Source organism: Tenebrio molitor, chromosome 9, assembly GCF_963966145.1.
Source record: "Tenebrio molitor chromosome 9, icTenMoli1.1, whole genome shotgun sequence".
NCBI classification, from domain to species: Eukaryota; Metazoa; Arthropoda; class Insecta; order Coleoptera; family Tenebrionidae; genus Tenebrio; species Tenebrio molitor.
This window is the reverse complement of record NC_091054.1, coordinates 9569081-9588866: the sequence shown is the minus strand read 5'-3', so window position 1 is coordinate 9588866 and position 19786 is coordinate 9569081. Positions and strand designations below refer to the sequence as shown.

Here is a 19786-nt window from a genome sequence, read left to right as displayed (position 1 = left end):
TTCATATTCCGATAGTATTGTATCTATTTGTTCTTTAAGGATGGTACGAAAATAAATCACCATTATTACTATTATTACAATGTAACTCTAGTAGTGTTAATGGTGTTGGTGATGTTAATGGTAATGGTGCGGACATATTAACCTGTCAACGACTATAATATTGAGAATACTGAAGCATCAGATTTCGGGGATTGAATAAAGACACTGAAAAATTACTGAACAAAGTGTATTGAAATCCGAGTAAAATTAATTTCAACAAGAAAAATACATACAGTGGCCGGCAAAAAAAGTTAGCCATCATTTAAATGTCAGTGTCATTAAAGCATTAATTACACATTTGGATTTTGATGTGGCAGAAAAGTGATGGCTAGTTTTTATTGCCGGCCATTGTACATTCTTTCATCATCAGGTCCTGAACTTTTCAAATAACCCCTGTGACATCTTCTAGAATGTACTCTAGATTGTCTGTCAAAATGACAGTACAGATCGACTGCAGAGCCAGCTATCAAACGGCAAATCAGCCGATTTCATTGAAACGAATAAAAATAGAAATCTCAGCTATAATGGCGCCTATTCGCCACTTAAAAGTGCAGAAAGTCATAAAACTGTACACACAAAGAACTGAAAACTTCACTTTGCTACATTTCGTACCGAATATCTCCAACAGAATTCTTTTTAATTGTCGCAATTAGATAGATATTGAAAAAGCTCCGACAAGGCTTCATACTAAAACTTGTGCCATTTCATTTTACTCGGTGGAAATGGAGACGCGGCAGGAATACCAACCGATAGGTGCGTGCAATCTCCGTAAAATTTCCCTTCCGATAAAATGTTCTTTAGCACAAAGTAAGCGACAAAAACCCTCTCAACGTTTTCTTGATTCCACCACTCTCTGTTTACGTGACGAAGCCAAAAAAAAAAAAAAATATGCACTCCGCAAGAACGTTCGTTTTTGTGCGATTAGACAAAGATCAAACGGGCAAATCGCGTCAGACAAATTGGGCCAATTCGGCCTCCTTATCTTCGTCCTATTTATCATTCGTTCTTGGGGCGGTCGCTCTTCGATCGATACTTTAATCATTCTAATGCCCCGGCACGATTTAATTCGAAAGCTCCTCAGCGAGGAGCGACAGGTGGTCCTAATCAGGAAGACCTAATAAATAATGTGCGACAAAGGATTATCAAGTCGGGGTCCTCGGCCGCACGCACTTAAACGGCGTTTATCGCACGTCGCGCGGTACTTCTCGTTGCTAGGCGCAATCTTTACGAGCGGACGTTAGAGGGACATTCCGTCCAGGTCCGTCCTTTGTATTTAGAAAGGGTTGAACTTGGCCGGCGACCGCTCTTGACATTTTCCCGGCGGTCGCGGCGACGTGGAGGTCGTCCCGTTGCGAAGAAACCCTCGAGCCGGCCCTGCAGGTCCGACAACATCTTGAATATTTCACGTTGGACGCGTTTTTAACGCCGCATTGCCCGAGAAAAAGCTCTAACATGACGAAAGTTCGGGGAGAAAACTTCCGAAAGTTCGCAGCTGTTAAGCGACGATGTACACAGATTGTTAGTCGCTTTTATTGGACGATTCCATGATGAAACAAGTTACCGGAGTCGGGAACGAGAGGTCTTTATGACGACTTGTTACGACAACATTGTGCTTAAAGTCGGCGATGTTAACCGCAGATTTAATCAGCTTGGAAACTGCCTTCCCCAATTATACTTCGTTTAAAACAAACGTTACGGCCTCGCGTTGTGCCAGATCTGGATTTTCGCATCGTTCGATTTTTGATAGTTGCAAAAGTGCACGACCTCGTAAAAAATCGCGATTTCATCAAGAGAACGCTCATTAGACGAGCAACGGCGCCGTCAAGCGGTATTTTCGTCGGGGACTTCCCCGAAAACTCCATTACGTGCACACGACGATTTACGCCGTCGCAAGCTGTAAAACAGGGGTTCCACTCGTAGAAAAAGAAAAAAATCGCCTACAGCGGTGCCAACCTGACAGCATGTGTTACGATCTGGTCGGGTCGGGTTTTTTCAGGTTGTCGCAACTGGAACGCGGAGTAGTTCACTTCTTTGTGTCCATTATTTTGTGCAGCACGTACGGACAATACAGCTTAAACTTTCTGGACAGATGCCATTTGATACTGAAATATTCAGCGGCGGAATAAACTGCATTTTAAAATTTCACAGACAACTACACGAATATGAGGCGATACGCCTGAAATTTTCCATTTTTCGGTGATTTTCACCTTTTCATAAACAAATTGGGACATTATCTATTTAAACCCTATCAGTTTGGATGGGTTATCATTTAATAGATGGCGCTGCATTCAAGCTGCGCCGGCATTTTGACACGATATTACGAAATAGCTGACGACACAAGTCAATGTAAAATCTAACAAATTTATATCAACTTTAACTAACATGTTGAAATGTTTAGGAAGTCACACTTCGTAATAATTTCAAAAACTTTACAAAGGTTTTGTATTCTTGAATATGTATTTCTACTTGATTATTTTATGAAGCTATAAACTGTAGAAAAGAAACGGCAAACGAGGTCCCATGAAGTAAGTGTCACTTGCCAATATTGCCAACTATACATAAAATGAACGTTAAAAAAATGTACGGTAAAGTAGCCCTATTTTTGCATTTCTTTCCGTATGATGTAGCTTCATCGACTGTCAAATTATAGATGACAAACGTCATTTATTCAACGGACAAGCAGTGGCGTGTTACTTCTTGCGATAAAAACACTGTGGGCCTTCTTTTATGGCCATACCTCAAAAACCATATATTTTTAGTGCCAGTTAATTATATCGAAGAAGAAATAATATTGAAGAGATAAACAATAGTCCACAGGTGTTAAAAATATTGCCGATGCGCTAAAACGCACAATAGCAACATGTCTTGCAATACGAGATGGACATACAGTAAATTCAAAAAACTTCTGGACTGTCAAAATTAAATTTTAAATAAAATGCTTCCTTTGACTGTACTTGGATATAAAAAAATTTCGCTAGAGTGTACCGACATCAAAATCTAGTTACAAAATATAACGGGTGACTATTAAAATTTTCACTTGGAGTTGGCTTTGAACGAGTTTTTATTTTTTTCTGTTACTTTAGACACACGCAAGAACGAACGACAAATGTCAGTCAGTACAATTGAAACATAACCAAATTAAGGAAAAAAACATTTATTGAAATGTCAAACTTGTCAGGTGCAACGGAAAACAAAGAATGATCCATAGCCAACTCTAAGTGACCCGTTATTTAGGTTATGTTTTCATTTTTAATCATTGAACTAAAAATGTTTTGAATCATTCATTGCTTCGAACACTAAATGAATTAGAGCAATTTAATAAAGTTTATAAAAAACTCGCGACTAACTGAAAAGAGGTAAAAAATTAAACAACAACCAAAATCATCCAAAATAAACTAATCTATTTCATTTATTCAGAAGAAAATTATTTAACACTTGATTAACACTTATCTCTCCAAAATTTTGATTTGTGAATCACAAGAACAAACACCAATTCTTAGTTAACAAGACTGGAGCGGCTTTGGCACAAATTTGTAATTTCTTTCCGTTATTGTCACTTTTTTGTTTGTTCCTCATAATAATTTCTTATGGCCCTCTTCTCTCGAGGCAATAGAGCCACCCTAGTTCGTTTTGAACTTTCCATTTTAACCTTTTTACAAAATAAACAAATCAATAGTTTGAAAAATTAAAAAATCATAGGTAACAATTGGGCAATATGAAAATAACTAGTGATTTAACCAACCTAACAACTGCAATTTTGATTTTTACACGATTTTGGCAGTCCACATGTTTATTGAATGGACTTTACCCACTCAACACCTTTTCTGACAAATAGGTAAATATAATCTGTTTCAAAATCAAAAATCCACCACCTGTTGAATTATGTTGGCAGAAAAAAAGAAATCCCTAGAATAAGTTTCATTTTTCTGGGTTGGCCCAACCTTCCGTCAAAATTTGACCTTCAGTGTGTCACAAATATCAAATTATAAAAATGCCTCGAAAAAATAGGAATCTTTTAACCGCTAAATTAAAGCGAGCGTTCATTAAGTGCTTCGAAGAATTTAAAAAACACGATGAACTACGACCAAAACGACTGTCAACAGTTTTATTTCATAACCCCACGTTTTTCTGACACTTTCAAACACACTAAAAACAAAAGTTGGCGACGTTGTCGGTTGTATTTTCGAGGTAGAATGCAGTGTTGGTGGATTTTTGATTTTGAAACAAATTATATGTATGATTAAAATGAGGATCAAAGTGAGGTTATTAAATAGGTAGATATATCTGAAGGAAATGTCAAAGCGTGCCAAAACAAAAAATGCACGGCCTGCTTTACCACAATTGTTTTAGAGCTTTTTGTGTTGCATAAGCATAATAGCACATTAAAAATGTCTGTCTCTTTTTCGTTATTTAAAATGACTCCGCTTGAAATAAGCTTTGTATCAAAAAATATTTCTTCCGGCGAAACTAGACAGAAGGAACGACCCAGACCCTCGCAGAAACTTTCACATACCGCATCGCAGGCGACACGGCAATTGACATTTGTTACTTTTGGCTTGAACGATAAATAATAATAAAAAAAATTGTCTTGCGTTTCATCCGATCCTGCAACCAGAACAGAAGGACCCGCCACAGAAAAGTTCAAACATTATTTGACATTAGCGTCAAACTGTCAACCGCTGCCAACTGCATTATTTACATGTCGACAACGCAAAAAATATGATTTCCCTCTACACGAGCGACTCCACCGTCTGTATCGAGATGATTAAATTTGTCGGATTCGGGCGTAATTCCCTTTGTACAAAAAACATCCGCGTGTGTGGGGGTGGAGGCATCGCCCCTGCATCTGTATCAAACCAGCAAACGAACCGTTCAAAGCTGCTCTTTTCGCACTCCTAATTAACGCACTTGGTGTTTGTTCAATTGTTTGAGTTCTCAGCTCGTCTGTGGTCGCCCCTTCCATTCGCCCACCTTCGCAGACACGGTCGCCACCTTTCTTGTATAGACAGGTGGCAGATCGATAATCACTCCATCTCGACTTGAACCGGAACGGAGCCCTTCGACTTTAGAGGACCGCGCCGAACTGCATTAATAATAATATTAAGCAGTCACCGAGTAAGGGTCGCTCGGTTAATCATTAAATTTGCGTCCGGCCTATGTAAACACCACCCTAAAAATTTTAACGGCGATTTAGGCCGAAAAGGAATTTTACCGGTTCGATTGCGGCTAAATTAGTAACGAGCAAAAAGGGCGAACGCCAAAGAAACGCCACTCCAAAATACAACAACAATTGTACCATACCAGACTGTCATTCCGCGGTACTTTAATTACATCCGGAGAGTACAAACGACCCCCACTACAAACGTCATTTTTGGCAGTCGAATTTTGAAATACAGATAACCTCAAAATCGTCCGTTGGACGCCCCCCTAATCGGCAATTCAAAAAATTAGCGGCCCCACTTTGGACGGTCGCTGCCCACTTCAATTCCTTGTTCCAACTTGGAGCAACAATTTTAATTGTTGACCTTACTCTTGTGTAACACACGCACCGGCAAACACCGCTCAGCAAACCACATGAAGGTTATATTAAATTTTCTGCGGTTTAAATTAAATAATTAATATTCCGCTTAAATTTAATCTTGGGAATTTATGCTCGCTCGACGGTAAGATTGATATCTTTGTCATAAAATGTAACGACGTCGAGGTGTGGTAAAAATTAAAAACGTCACTTTTTGTATTTCAATTCCTCGCACGCCTGTACACCTCTTTTCACGGGACGTGTGTGACGGCTGAGATACGTGCGCCCAAATACTGTACACTTGTTTGCACCGGAAACGTGACGCCTTCGCTGCGAAGAAAGATGTGAATATGCAAAGCCCCATAAGATGATGCGGTCGTTCGAGAGATCGGAGGATATCGACGCTGCCGTGGGGGTGTTTTCGCAAGAATCGCAAGCGGGGAAAGTGCAATAAATCCCCCAACAATTTTCCTCTCGAGGGGACTTCGAAATAATAAAAACTTTCCGTTGATCTTTATAATAACCGCTTTTATTCGAAATGAAAATCGAGTTGCTCTCGCAGCGCCTATATTTACCTAGTCCTCGATTTGCTACGAAGCACTTCCACTAAATTAGACTAGAATAGAACAATGGCGCCGGTTTCGTGACGGAACGTTTCCAAATACAACGGCGTTATCAATCCGTTTACCAAAACACGTTGATCCGGGCCCCGTCTGTGTCATTACGTCTATTATAAGCTCAAGCCATCCGCGGTGACCCGAGACGAAAACCTTCAGATTTTATTGTGGTCGTTCGAGGGGTTCCACCCATCACGAAAGGATCTCGCGGCAATTTGTCAATTTGTGTTCGGTTCTTGCAACAACGCCCCCATGATACATTACTTGTTACGTGCAAGCGCTCATTTAAAAATCCATCAAGCTCGCATAAACGAAGAGGATTAATCTCTGTCGGAGTGGCAGATCTGTGATTCATCCGCGGTCGTTTTTAATCATGTCTAGTGATGCTCCGACCGGATTTACAAATATACAACGGGGGAAATCTGCATAACTGTATTCGTCGCGTCCCAAACTGACGTTTAATTTTGATTTTGACGAGATTAGTACGAATTTCGACCGCTAGTGGCGTTCGTTAAAGACACGGGCTAAAGTCACTAGATGCATATCTAGTGACTTTAACACGGGCGACTTGTTTTTGTTCCGGCCGACGATAAATGTTTTAATATCAGATTTACAATTTTCATGCGGGTAGAAGGAAGAAGGAGAGTGAAATGTGAGAGCGGATCAACGGATATAACTCATGGAATAAATGTTGCATGAAACATAAAACGCACACAAAAAAATACACTAGTGCCAGAAAGTTGGCTAGAGGGGGCTCTTTCGGACGTCACATTTTAACAAGCTGTCACCAGATGTCATTACGTGACGTTTATTTTTCCCGATATGTCGATGTGTGGGATGTTTTGGTGACGCGAATTCAGCCAACCTGTCGGATCGCAGACACACGACGGAAAACAGCGAGAGGGACTTCAAGAAAAAGAAGTGCAACAGCTCTCCGGTGCATAAATGCAGCAGCGAATCGCGCACGCAGTTACTGATAAGCGCCACTGCAAACACGATCGGTTACGGTTGTCGGCGTTTTTGCTCCAGATGAAGGCACAAGGTGACAGTTATCAAATGTGCGAATGTGACCGCACTTGTGATCGATTTCTTCGATTTAAATCCAATACGATATTCCAAGGTCGACGCGACCCGCCAAGGGTACGATAAAAGTTGATTTGATCGATCAATGAAACGGAAAACTTCGTTCATACTTGTACTAGTTTTCAATTTTTGTCCCGAGAAGTTGGTATTGTCACGATTGGTTTCGGTTTGGTTGGTAGAAAACTGTCAATTTTGACACTTGCGGTAATCGATTCTGTCACAATAAATCTCAGTTGGGATTTTGTGTTTTGCACCAAACAAGAAAACAATCTCGTAATTTCTTTTATTAATTGTTCCACAACTGTTCCCTTAAAAATGGATTCTTATCGCTTACTTAGATGATTTATTATTATCCCTATTATTTTTTTCCATTTCCACACCCGGTTTATCGATCACTTTTTTAGTTAGTGTCATCTCAAGATGGTTGAGTTAATTCATCGATTTGATACAAATTCTACTTCTAAATGATTAATATTTAAAGCGGGACTTCATCGAAATCCTCGCTTTTATCCCACGATCAGAAATTAAAGCTTTCCGTGATTGCTTTCAGTTTTGTTACGCGACAATTAAATTTTCGTTTATTAATGTTGGCAACTGGTACTATTCGAAAGTGGTTCACCGAATCGTCAAATTATGACAGGGTTGTGGATGTGGCTACGATGACAGCAGTAGCGCCAATACCAAAATCATCTAGTGCGTTAATTATAATTATTAAATGTTGTTGCAATGGCACAGATATTCCGTGTATTCTTCAAATTTTACAAGAATAAGAAACTTAATCGATTTTACAATAATTCTCGTAATTTCTGGAGCAGAAAACAGTACTTAAGAGTGACTAAATTTATTACTCTGACCTCCACCCAACTTGGATATTTTTTATTTAATTGATACAATCTCCTTAAAACTGGCCACACTTGCACAGCAAAAAAACTCCCAATAATCAGACCTGTCAAATTTGAAGCTACTGTCAAATGGTCACCACCCTGGTTAACAAAAAGAAAAAAATAAAACGATTTAGCAACCGGAGCGGCTACTCTACAAGGCCTAGAAAGAGAAAACCATACGTTTCAAGTATGCAAGGTTTCTTTTTCTTTTGAGCAATATTCTTAAACGATGTAATCATAATAATAACAATAAAGCAGTACCTACTTAACATTGACAAAATTTATTACACTGACCTCCGACTACCTTGGACATTTTTGTTTGAACGATTGGTACCATTTCCTTCAAATCGGCCAGACTAGCAGTAATATCACACTTGTACGATAAAAAGTTCCTAATAATTAAACCAGGGCCTAACTGTCAAATTTGAAACGACCCTCAAAGACCACGCTGGTTAGCACAAAATTAGAAATAAAAATATTTACCAACCAAAGTGGTTACTCCCATTTGTGTTTGTCCAATCAATGACAAATTTGTGGATGTGGCTACAATCACAGCAGTTATGTCATCGAAAAACAGTCTTGTACTATGCCGGCCAAAAAATTTTGGCCGTCATTATCTGTCAATTCAAAACAAAAATTGTAATCCGTACTTTATTGTCATCATGATTACCGTCTTGATTACGAGTATGAACGTTATTTTTTGGGTGGTAAATTTCAAAACTCAAAATTATTTTGTCATTTCTACTACACAGAACGTTTACCTCAGGTTATCTATGTACGATTGCTCTAATTTTGTTTATTCATGTCGGATTTTTGGAATATCTGAGCTTCAAACAGTTTAAATTGATTGTCAAAATGACAAGAATCGAAAGTGGGGTTACGATTCCTAAAGGTTTATTTACACTTTACGTGAATGTCAAGAAAGTGACGGCCAAAATTAGTACTATGGCGGACAAAAAAATTTCGTCCACAACTGTCATTCCACTCACGTATGCTCTAAAGCAGCCTTTAGGAACGAATAACCTCACTTCACATGTTGACATATTGTGTCAATGTTCTTATGGGTGACAATAATAATTTCAAACTTTAATTTGCAAACGTCAATCATAATGACAATAAAGGTTAAACTACACCCAATTTTTGTGAAATGACAGGAAACGGGTGGACGAAATGTTTTGGCCGCAATAGTATGTTTGCTATACCTTTTAGAAATGCCCACTTTTGCATTTAGTAAAAAATTTCGGGGTTTTTCCTGACATACTCGCACTATCCTTTTTCTTAACTCTTTTTGGGACCTGGTGGGGTCAAATAAACATTGTCTCGAAGGTTTCGAATGAATATAAAGAAATCCATTGAATTCAAATCTGGGGATCTAGCGGACCATCGAATAGCTCCATGAGCTCCCATTCATCGTTCACCAAAATGATTTAAATGATTTAAAAATACAAAATTCATGCGTGCATTATATGGTATGGCGCCGTCCTGATGAAACACGACTCTATTCAACACTGCTAATGGTATCTCATCCAGAAAGTTGCTTATTTCGTTTGATAATAAATAATATGATATTTTGTTTGATTGAGACTGCTATCAATAAAAAAGGGACCCACTAGTCCATTCTATCTCCAAAAATGCCACACCACACGTTAACACGTTAACGTCTTTGGAAATTTTCTTCCACAGCAACATTATTATTATTATTATTATCAAACTGTTTTGACAAATGAATATTCAGAGCTTACTTAGTCATTTCGAGCATTTAGAACAAACTTCTCTCTTGTTTATTTTGGTCACTTGATTTTTAAATTTTGTACATTTACTCTTTTATTTCTTGACTTTTGTTTAATGAATGGGTATAGTTCTTTGCATTTTTATATTCAGAAGACAAATCTCTACAATACTGAATAAAAAAAAATGTACAGTGCTATTTAAAAAAAAGAAGCTGATGTTCATCTGTCAAAAACTGGACGCAAGAATTTTATTTTATTTAGTTGGTATTGAAGTGTTTTCAAAATTATTTCATTTTATGTGTCATTTATTCAAATCGGATAAAAAATAAGCAAGATACAGCATCAAAGGTTTTTCGTCAGTCACCCTGTATAAGGTCTCATAAGTAGGATTCTTAAACGACTTAACACAAATAATGAAGCTGAACTTGACACTGGCACAGTGTATACTCTGATCACCTTGAACATTTGCTGTCCTCAAGTTGGCCCCACTAGCAGTAGCACAATTAAAGGCGAACCAAGACCTGGTCTGTCAAATGTTAATTTCATACAGTTGAGGCGATTCTTGATTGTTTTTAGCGTAGTCATTAGACAAATTTAATTTCTGTTTATTGTTGTCAACAAATGGCATTACTATCTTAATGGTAACGTGATACTTCTAACAATGTTGCATCGTCAAACACGAACAATCTGTCAAATAAATCATTATCAAATGCATGGATGTGACTACGATGACAATAACAACTTATCATCTTGAACGTTTTTGCATCTAATACTTGATTTTTTTTATTTTGAAATGGTAGCACCAACATTACAGTTGCACAACAAAAAATTTTTAATAATCAAACCAGGGTCTAGTCCAAATGACTCTCGGAGGCCACAACTGTTAGTAAGAAATCAAAAATAAAACGAATTCGCACCCAACATGCTGCAATTCTGTGTTGCGTCGTCTGGACCACCGTTCTATTTATAACAGACGTTCATCGATTTTTTTTTTGAACGTTGGTACACCTCAAGACAGTTGAATTCGTTTAATTTGCCAAGACGACACGAACCCACGCGCCGGTTTATTCGAACCGCCGCTCCGGATTATCTAGACTAGAGTCTTAAAGCGTTAGCGATAAGACGGTTTAATATCTCCTAATAAAATTTAGATCTGTGGAAAAATATTATACGGTTGGCATCACCGCGAACTCGAACAATTCATTATCAAATGCGAGGTTTACGGCTGTCAACTTTGACATTTGCAATCATCTCGACCGACACCCGTTCGAATCATCGAACGTCAACGTTGCACGATGCGAGGTCCTTTCGGTAAAAACCGTTTTGGCGCGTCCTTGTGTCAATTTGGCCCAGGTCCGGGATCAATTTTTTAATTTCGACCGTTGGCGGCGTCTCGCGGGAGCCGCTTCCATCGGACGCAGATCAAAAAACGAAAAACAGTGCGTCCAGTCGGGCAGGAAGCGATAAAAACGAAGCCGTGCAACGATAAGAGGCCGAGCCCTCGGCTCGGTGCTCGAAACTACCAGTTGCGCTTCGGCCCCGGCACGCAGGGGGCGACCGTCTTCGGTCGGCGGCGGCGAGGGTCGATGAGGTATTTTTGCGTGCTTCATCTTAATGAGATGAGGGGCGGGCGCTTGATCCTGGCCGAGCGACACCGTCCCCGCAAGTGTGATCGTCCTGGACGTCCACCTGGTCGACCCTCGGGTCGCCGCTCCCGCCGCACATCCAACTTACGTCTTGTGGAGTCAAGCGGTCGTCGGCCGGGTCCTGCGGGAGTCGAGCGTCATTGGGGCGAGAACCTGGCTGAAGAGGCCCTCGGAGCGGGGAACATGCGTGAGGGCCGTTTCGCGTCGTTTCTTTAGCAGCGCGCTGTTAGTCCCGGAATCACCGAAGCACCGGAGAGCACTGGCCTACTCGGTGTCGGTCCGGGCGTTGTACTCGCGCATGATCTACCTACTTCCTCCCGGAGCGACCGGAGTCACCTCTCAACATCCACCAGGAGACTATGCATGAGTGCGTTCCCGTGTAATTGCGCTGCCGGACGGCCGGCTGGACGCTCTCCTTCCGGATTTAACTGTGGACTTCCGACGAAAACAAACCGACTTAGAGTTGCCACCGTAAGCCGATTTTCGACCGACAAATGGACCGGACGGCCCCGGAAAGCGGACCCTTCCGCCAGCTCGCGAGGGGCCGCAATTAATAAAAATTAACGGGCCGGCCCCGGAAACCCGGACTTTATCTCGCACGTCTTGAGCATCGGGCCCGGACTATAAATAAATTATGTACAAAGTAAAAAGCCGCACGACGCCGATCCGACTTCCTCCTTTTTCAAATCCAAACATTTAAAACCTCTAGACAAGAGAAAAACAAACTAAAACCAACATTAAATGTAAACCCTTCAAGCTTCACCTCATTTTATATTTATATAAAATAAGACACGAAATTATAAAACAATCACTGACGGAAGTTGTGGATGTGGCTCGCGGAAAAAACTAGAGTGGTATATCAGAGAAAGTAGGCTCGATCCTGGTTCTTAGGGGAGTTTTTGAGAGTTAAATTTGCATTGGCAGCCTGGTTCCCACAGACTTTGTGAAGTAAATGCAAACACATTTAAATAGTTAACACAATATTTATAATTTATTTTTCACTCTAGAAACATTTTGATAATTAAAATTTTATTTAAACACAAATAGTGCCAATTTTGACAATAAAAGTGCAGCCAATTATCAATCGAAAAACGCCCCTAGGAACCAGGATGGAGCTAAAATTGATGGAGCCAACTCTATTTAATATACCAACTTTAGAAAAAACATCTCTTTCATTTATTAGCTCTCATATTTTTTAATTCGACATGTTGGTACTTCAAGGGACACGAGATTATCGTTTATTAATAATTAATATGGATGACATTTTTTTTTGTTTCAGCAGTTGGCATTTTCTCAAGACGGTCGAGTTAATCCGTTGATGTGATACAAATTGTACTTCCATTTCAATCGTAAAAATGATTAATATTTAAGGATTCCGTCGTAATCCTCGCTTTATCTGAGAAATGAAAGCTTTTCGTGATTGTTTCCAGTTTTGTTACTTGACGATTAAATGTTCGTTTATTAATGATGCTACTATCTGAAAGTATACTTCATAAAATGTAAAATTACGACAAGCAATCTGTCATTTCGCTGACAAGTTTGTGGATGTGGCTACGATGACAGAAGTAGGACTGGTTGAAAAATCATCTCGTACACATATTCTTTTACTTTTGAAATGTTGGTACCTCGAGGGACTTTAATAATTGACCTACTGCTCTGTTTAATTTAACAATTTTACGATGTATCAACAATTCTCGTAATTTTTGGAGCAGAACAGCAGTACTTCGCATTGACTAAATTTATTACTCTGATCTCCAATTAACTTGGACACTTTCTATTTCAACGATTGGTACTACTTGTTTCAAGTTAGTCCTAAAGTCCATTCAAAAATCAAAAAACCACCAACGTCGCATTTTCCTTGATAATTACTATCGGCAACGCTGTCTAGTGTAAAATTTGGTGAGACTTGTAAGTAATTTTAAGGTTAAATGTTTATTAAGTGTCTTGTTTTTCTGGGCATGTTTAAGTATAAATAATAAGAATCAATAAATAAATTAAACGTGCTGCTAATAAAACAATATGAACGAAATTCAAAGCAACTTAATTTTATTTTGAATCAAATAAATGTCATAATTTATAGTCACCAACATAGTATGAAAATATATCTACCTAGGGTTTTTTAAATTTTACCAACCTAAAGCAACAGGTGGTGGTTTTTTGATTTTTGAATGGACTTTACTTGCGATAGCATCATACTTACTTACTTGATTTGCACAACTAAAATTTCCTAACGATGAAACCAAGGCCTCGCCAAAGAAATTTGAATTTCTGTTAATTGAAAGTTGAAACTAAAGCCGGAACGTTATAGATGTGAATTGGGGACTTGTCGGTAAGTTGGCACTACTAGCTAAAGTAACTAGGCGCGCCAATAAGGTTATACTGGAATTTATAACAGATCTCACTAACGTACAGTTCAGTCATAAGTTTTAAGCGATCTTGAGTTTGACAATTCACATCCAAAACGTTTTTACTTAAGAGCATAGATATCTTTATAGTCATTTTCAACGACATCCGTGCTGTCAATATCACAGTAGGTACAGTTGGTTGCAAAAAAAACGGGAAACGAAAATTTTCCAAATGTAAATTTGATTTTGTCCATTTGTCAATTAATTGTCTACTTGACAATACCAATCAAATAATTTTTAAAAATGTCGTTCAATTTTGACGTTAATTCTAACTTATCTCTCGTAAGAAGGTTGCACACTATGGAAAAATTTTTAAAATGTGTCAATTTTATTTTGACAGTTCCCGTTTTTTTACAAACCAACTGTATGTTGGGATCACTTGTTGTTTCAGTTTAGTAATTTTGAATTTCCTAATTCAATAGTGTTTGAAGAAAAAAGTTACAAATAAATAAACGGATTCAGTTACTTAATTAACTTCTGATGGGAAATTTACTATCATTTGAGTATTAACTATAAAAAGGGAGCAGTGTCCCATAAATAATATTTAGTCTGATATGACATATTAGTTGGAGGTACGGCATTATGACCGGATTAATTTACGGTCATGGGATTACTACCACACAGATAAATTAGAAATTGCTTAATAAACACTCTAAATGCAAAATCCTTGGACGTTATTCATCTCATTTCCATTGATTTATATTCTTTTATTTTGCACTTTGCCCTTTTGCCTTTCAAACATTCGATATTTTTACTTTCGTCTTATTTTTCATTAATATACTTCTCACATGTGTTTTTTTACTCTTTATCTTCATATTATTTCCTCAAATATTTTTCAAAATAAACTTATACAACAATATTTCCAATGGTTTCTTCCCCTTGCGTCCAAAATGTTCCTAACTCAACTCTACTGCAGTGTCCTCATTTCAAACACCAAAACAGACCAAGACAAAAAATACCCACATATATAGCGTGACCTTGCGCACACGTTCACTCTCATCCCAATTAAACAGTCCCTCAAAAAAATTCCATCTCATTTTTTTCCTAAATTTTTTACGGGCTTTACTTTTAGACGTCGCTTAAGCTTTTACAAACATCATCTTCTCGTTACTCTATCAAGAAATCTACCACAAGAATAGTTTTTATCGTGGAAATCCGAAAACAGGATCGTAAAGAGTGTCCATAAAACAAATACAAAATCAACAAACGCAGATAACGAAAACGCTCCACGCAAAACCTCGTATATTAATTACCCTTTCTTGCGAGTGAATCAGAAGAAGACCTAGACGCCTCCACCGTCCCACACTGCAGTTTTCTCCTCTTTAAAACAATTTTTATTTTCCAGTTTCCGGTAAGTTGACTTGTTCAGATTTTCTTCGACAAATGATTACAAAGTTTTCACGGCTTGCGTATCGATTATGGAAAACTTTCCTCCAACGTCATTCACCACTCTAATGGAGCGAATTCAAAGTTGGCTTGGTTCGCACAAAAACGCACATTCATTCCGAAACGTCACAAAATTATCATCGTCATTTTTATCAATCTGATTAATTCCATTTGATCACTTGAAAAACGTCTAAAGCAAACAAAGCTCTCGGAGCAGATACTCGAAAAATATTTCAAGTACAACGATTAATTCTTAATCGTTTTGTCGATAATTCGATCAATAAAATTACGTTACAACAATTGAAATACATATTTTATTGCCCGTCGCATTAAATTAATTGTCTTATCTTTATTAACTTTAGTAGAAATACGCACATTCTTGAAACGTGAAGAATTAAATGACAGCTGTCACGATTCGACCCAGGTGGCGCTGGTTGTCGTCGCAAACGTCATAACAATTTTATTGACACTCTGTAGCAAAATCAACAACACCGTGGGGAGACACTGTTAGAATGTGTTGAAAAATTAGAATTATGAAGCTACTTAATTGCCCATTATTACGCTCACGCGTATCCATATTTACCTATTGCGGCGTTATTCATGTACCGAATATCAATTGGCAAATATTTGTGCCACTTTTACAATGTACCCCAATAAAAGTCCTGCGTTACGCTCGGAAAAGCGTCGAAGCGAGAATAAGCGTGAAGTTTAGGGCGTTTCGTGAACAGAACCCCGTAAGTACCGAACCATAATCCTTCCAGATAATGTCGGAAGAGAACACGATCAAAGACCGAGGCAAATGGGGCAACAGCATCGAGTTCCTCATGAGCTGCATCGCGATGAACGTCGGCCTCGGCAACATCTGGAGGTTCCCGTTCGTCGCCTACGAGAACGGGGGCGGCGCCTTCCTCATCCCATACGTCTCCGTGCTGATTCTGCTCGGCCGCCCCATGTACTACCTGGAGATGTGCCTGGGCCAGTTCAGCAGCCGGGGCAACGTGAAGATGTTCGAGAGCATCGCCCCGATACTCAAGGGGGTGGGCTTCGGCCAGCTGATCGGGACGTTCTCCGTCGCCACCTACTACTGCTCGCTGATGGCGCTCACCCTCTACTACCTGATCCACTCTTTCACGGCGAATCTGCCGTGGTCGCAGTGCGACCCCGCGTGGAGCGACAGCAGCTGGATCAAGAACCTGACCTGCATCCCCTCCAAGACCAACGACGTCTCCAAGCTGAACAACTCGGTCAGCTCGTCCGAGGCCTGGTTCAGGCTGGAGGTGCTGCGGGAGAAAACTGACATCCAGGACGGGATCGGCTACCCCAACTGGGAGCTGACCCTCTGTCTGCTGTGCTCATGGACCGTCACCTTCTGCATCTGCGCCAAGGGGGTGCAGAGCTCGGGGAAGGCGTCCTACTTCCTCGCCATCTTCCCTTTCGTCATTTTGTTCTGCCTGCTGGTGCGATCGGTGACGCTCGAGGGGGCCGGCACCGGCATCCTCTACTTCGTCAGGCCAGACTGGGAGAAGCTCCTCGACGCCAAGGTTTGACCCACCGCTCTCTCGACCCCACAACTATCACTGTCCGTTTCAGGTGTGGTACTCCGCCGTCACTCAGTGCTTCTTCTCCCTCAACATCGGCTTCGGCTCCGTCACCATGTACGCCTCCTACAACAACTTCTACCACAACGTCTACAGGGACGCCATGGTTGTCACCACTCTCGACACCATGACCTCCTTCCTCTCGGGTCTGATCATATTCGGCATCTTGGGCAACTTGGCCTACAAGATGGACGTCGAGGTCAGCGAGGTCGTCAAGTCTGGAGGTACAGGTCTGGCGTTCATCTCGTACCCCGAAGCTATCGCCAGATTTGAGATGGTCCCATGGGTGAGGTCGTACCACCACCACCACCACCAACGTTAAAACGAATCTTTTCAGTTATTTGCGATTTTATTTTTCGTCATGTTGTTCGTGCTAGGGGTTGGAAGTTTGATAGCACTGAAAGGGTGCGCTTTTACAGTGATATTGGATGCGTTCCCGCATCTCAAGACCTGGCAAGTGTCGCTTTTCACGGCTGTCTTGGGATTTCTAGTGGGGCTCGTTTACATTACTCCCGTAAGTACGCCCGTGATTTTTACTAATTTGTAACGTAAATCGCAATTATTTCGTTATACCGGGTGTTATGGAAATCCACGTAACAAATTTAACCACCAATAGGACTCGTTTAAATAAACAATTTTTTGTTTATCATTTTTTTCGCAAAATTCTTCCAAACAGAGTTAAAATTAAATATAATTTGAACCCTAAAATTTTTATCGCACAAAAACATTTTCACTCACTCTTTCGTTTCAATTGATGATTATCCCATGAGCAAAGTGTCAATCAAATCAGGGGTTTGACTTCTATTGGTGATTAAATTTATTACGTGGACTTCCATAACACCCTGTATTTTCCTCTCTGAAAAGCAGGACGAGCAACTTTTTGACAGTTCTTGCGATTAGGTAGTGTATCAAGTGCGCTTTGATTGCGAAACTAGGTTATGTTTTTTTTTTTAATCAATTTGGACATTTGCTGGCGACATTAAAATATGGTAAGTAATGAAAAACAACGCTAATGAAGGTTGTATTATTACAAATTCGAGCATCTCTGGGTATTTGTACATCCGCAACGTAAACACAACACTTCACACGATAAACAATGCACCAAACAAAACAATGGCACGGATGACTGACAGGAGTGACAGGACAGCTCGAATTGTCAACACGTTTAAAAATTTTCGGGGTAAACAACCCAAGAAAAATAAAATTATGAATCAAGTGTAAACAAATTGCAAAAATTGGTTAAAAGCAAATTAAGCGAATTAACAAATTCCTTGTTGTTGCGACTGAATTTACGTTTATCAAAAACTGAGTTCATTAGCGAGTTATTTTAGGGTGTTGGTAACATTACGAGAAAAAAAATATTCCGCATTGTCGTTTCAGAAATACGAATAACCCTGTTCCTATATCAAAGATCCCCCAACACCGCAATTTACGTCGAAAATAGATACGGCTGCCAATGGTGTTGAATTTTGATCTGGAGGAAAATGACAAGTTAGGTTATTTTTTTTATCTATCCACACATCGTATCAAGTAAATTTAAAAAAAATTGTTGGGGAAATTTCTTTGTTTTCACGGCATCAAGCTGTCGTTTCGGTTGCGCCAACTTGTACTGTCGTTGGTTTCTGTGTAGGATCATAGGGATATTTATTGTCTAACCAACATAAATCAACAGGTGGTGGATCTTTGATGTGTGAGCAGGTTATAAAGTCGCGTTCATTACTATCCGTCCACTAGATAAAAAGTAAGGTAGGCAGAACTGCCGTGTAGTAATTTCTGCTTTATACGGTTGACAGCTTTGATCTTTGTCCACAGGGATATTCAATCAAATTTTGTATGTTGGAGAGTTACTGCGATTGCACTTTAGTTAGATATTGTTACGTTCACATAAAAAATACCGGGTGACATTGTTACCAACAGATTCAGTCATTCATGATCACGTTGTATTTCATACTGACACGATCTCATTTGAAGTTTTTGATATTTGACACTTGGCAGACTTTCCCCAAAAGATAATTTATTTAGGGGCAGGTTGGATAGTAATGACCCCAATTTGGAAGAAATTCCAAATAATACATTGAGTACAAGGAGAAATTAAGCTACAGCGTGATCAACAATGACTGAGTCTGTTGGCAATGAAACAATTGAAAAATATTGGTGTTTTTCTGTTTCGTAATTGGCACTAACCGGATGTTTTAACTTGACGCGAAAATTAGTTTATGCAATACAAAATTGATACTTTGATGGTAAACGTCAAATTCGCCTGTCAAATCTGTCAAAGCTGACAACCGGAAATGCGTTCAAATTACAGTGGTACCAAAATCGTTCAAATTTTCATTGTTACCAACAGATTCAGTCATTCTTGATCACGTTGTATCAATAGGATTCAAAATTTTACTATAACCAGTCTTATAAGAAAAACAGGAATAAATCAAAATTTAAGTAAAGTACAAAGGTTTTTCCTCCATTGAAAAAACTCAACGGACAAAACAGTCTCCAAAATACACGGCAATACCATTTATGTTGGCACTGGAAAAAAAATGGTAAAAACTGTCAAGTTGGCAATACAGTGAAAATGAGTCTACATTTGTCAGAAACTAAATAAATATGGACTTTTCTATGTACTTTTGTATAAAGAAGGAATTAATAAGAAATTAATGAGAACAGCGAACTGTTCATTTTACTTATAAGATTCAACACAGAAAATGAAATAAAAAACGTTGTGTTGGTATTTTGGCTACTGAAAATATTATTACCAACAATCTGAACAAATCAATTTTGGTTTAAACAAACTTTAGATTAATCGGTGACATTATGGTGAGAACTAAACATAAATATGTAAGTTTTTGGGTATTTATATCACTAATCACTAAAATGTTAAGA

At 39.2% G+C, this 19786-nt stretch overlaps 2 protein-coding genes across 6 annotated transcripts in view; one reads left to right on the top strand and one right to left on the bottom strand.

Moving 5' to 3' along the window:
- LOC138139509 (uncharacterized) overlaps positions 1-11803 on the bottom strand; it is a 53248-nt gene extending 41445 nt beyond the window's left edge. For all 3 annotated transcript variants that reach the window (XM_069059808.1, XM_069059807.1, XM_069059809.1), the window contains exon 1: positions 11606-11803. The gene's annotated coding sequence lies outside the window, so the exon portion shown is untranslated. The remainder of the gene's footprint in view (positions 1-11605) is intronic.
- Positions 1-19786, top strand: part of LOC138139507 (sodium-dependent nutrient amino acid transporter 1-like) — a 35622-nt gene that overhangs the window by 12718 nt on the left and 3118 nt on the right. For 2 of the 3 annotated variants that reach the window (XM_069059803.1, XM_069059801.1), the window contains 3 exons: positions 16070-16849; positions 16899-17192; positions 17244-17420. In XM_069059803.1, the coding sequence (XP_068915904.1) occupies positions 16073-16849; positions 16899-17192; positions 17244-17420 (1248 nt within the window). In that variant the 5' untranslated portion in view covers positions 16070-16072. Of the gene's footprint in view, positions 1-15113; positions 15274-16069; positions 16850-16898; positions 17193-17243; positions 17421-19786 lie in introns of those variants that run through there. The other variant, XM_069059802.1, reaches the window with a different exon arrangement.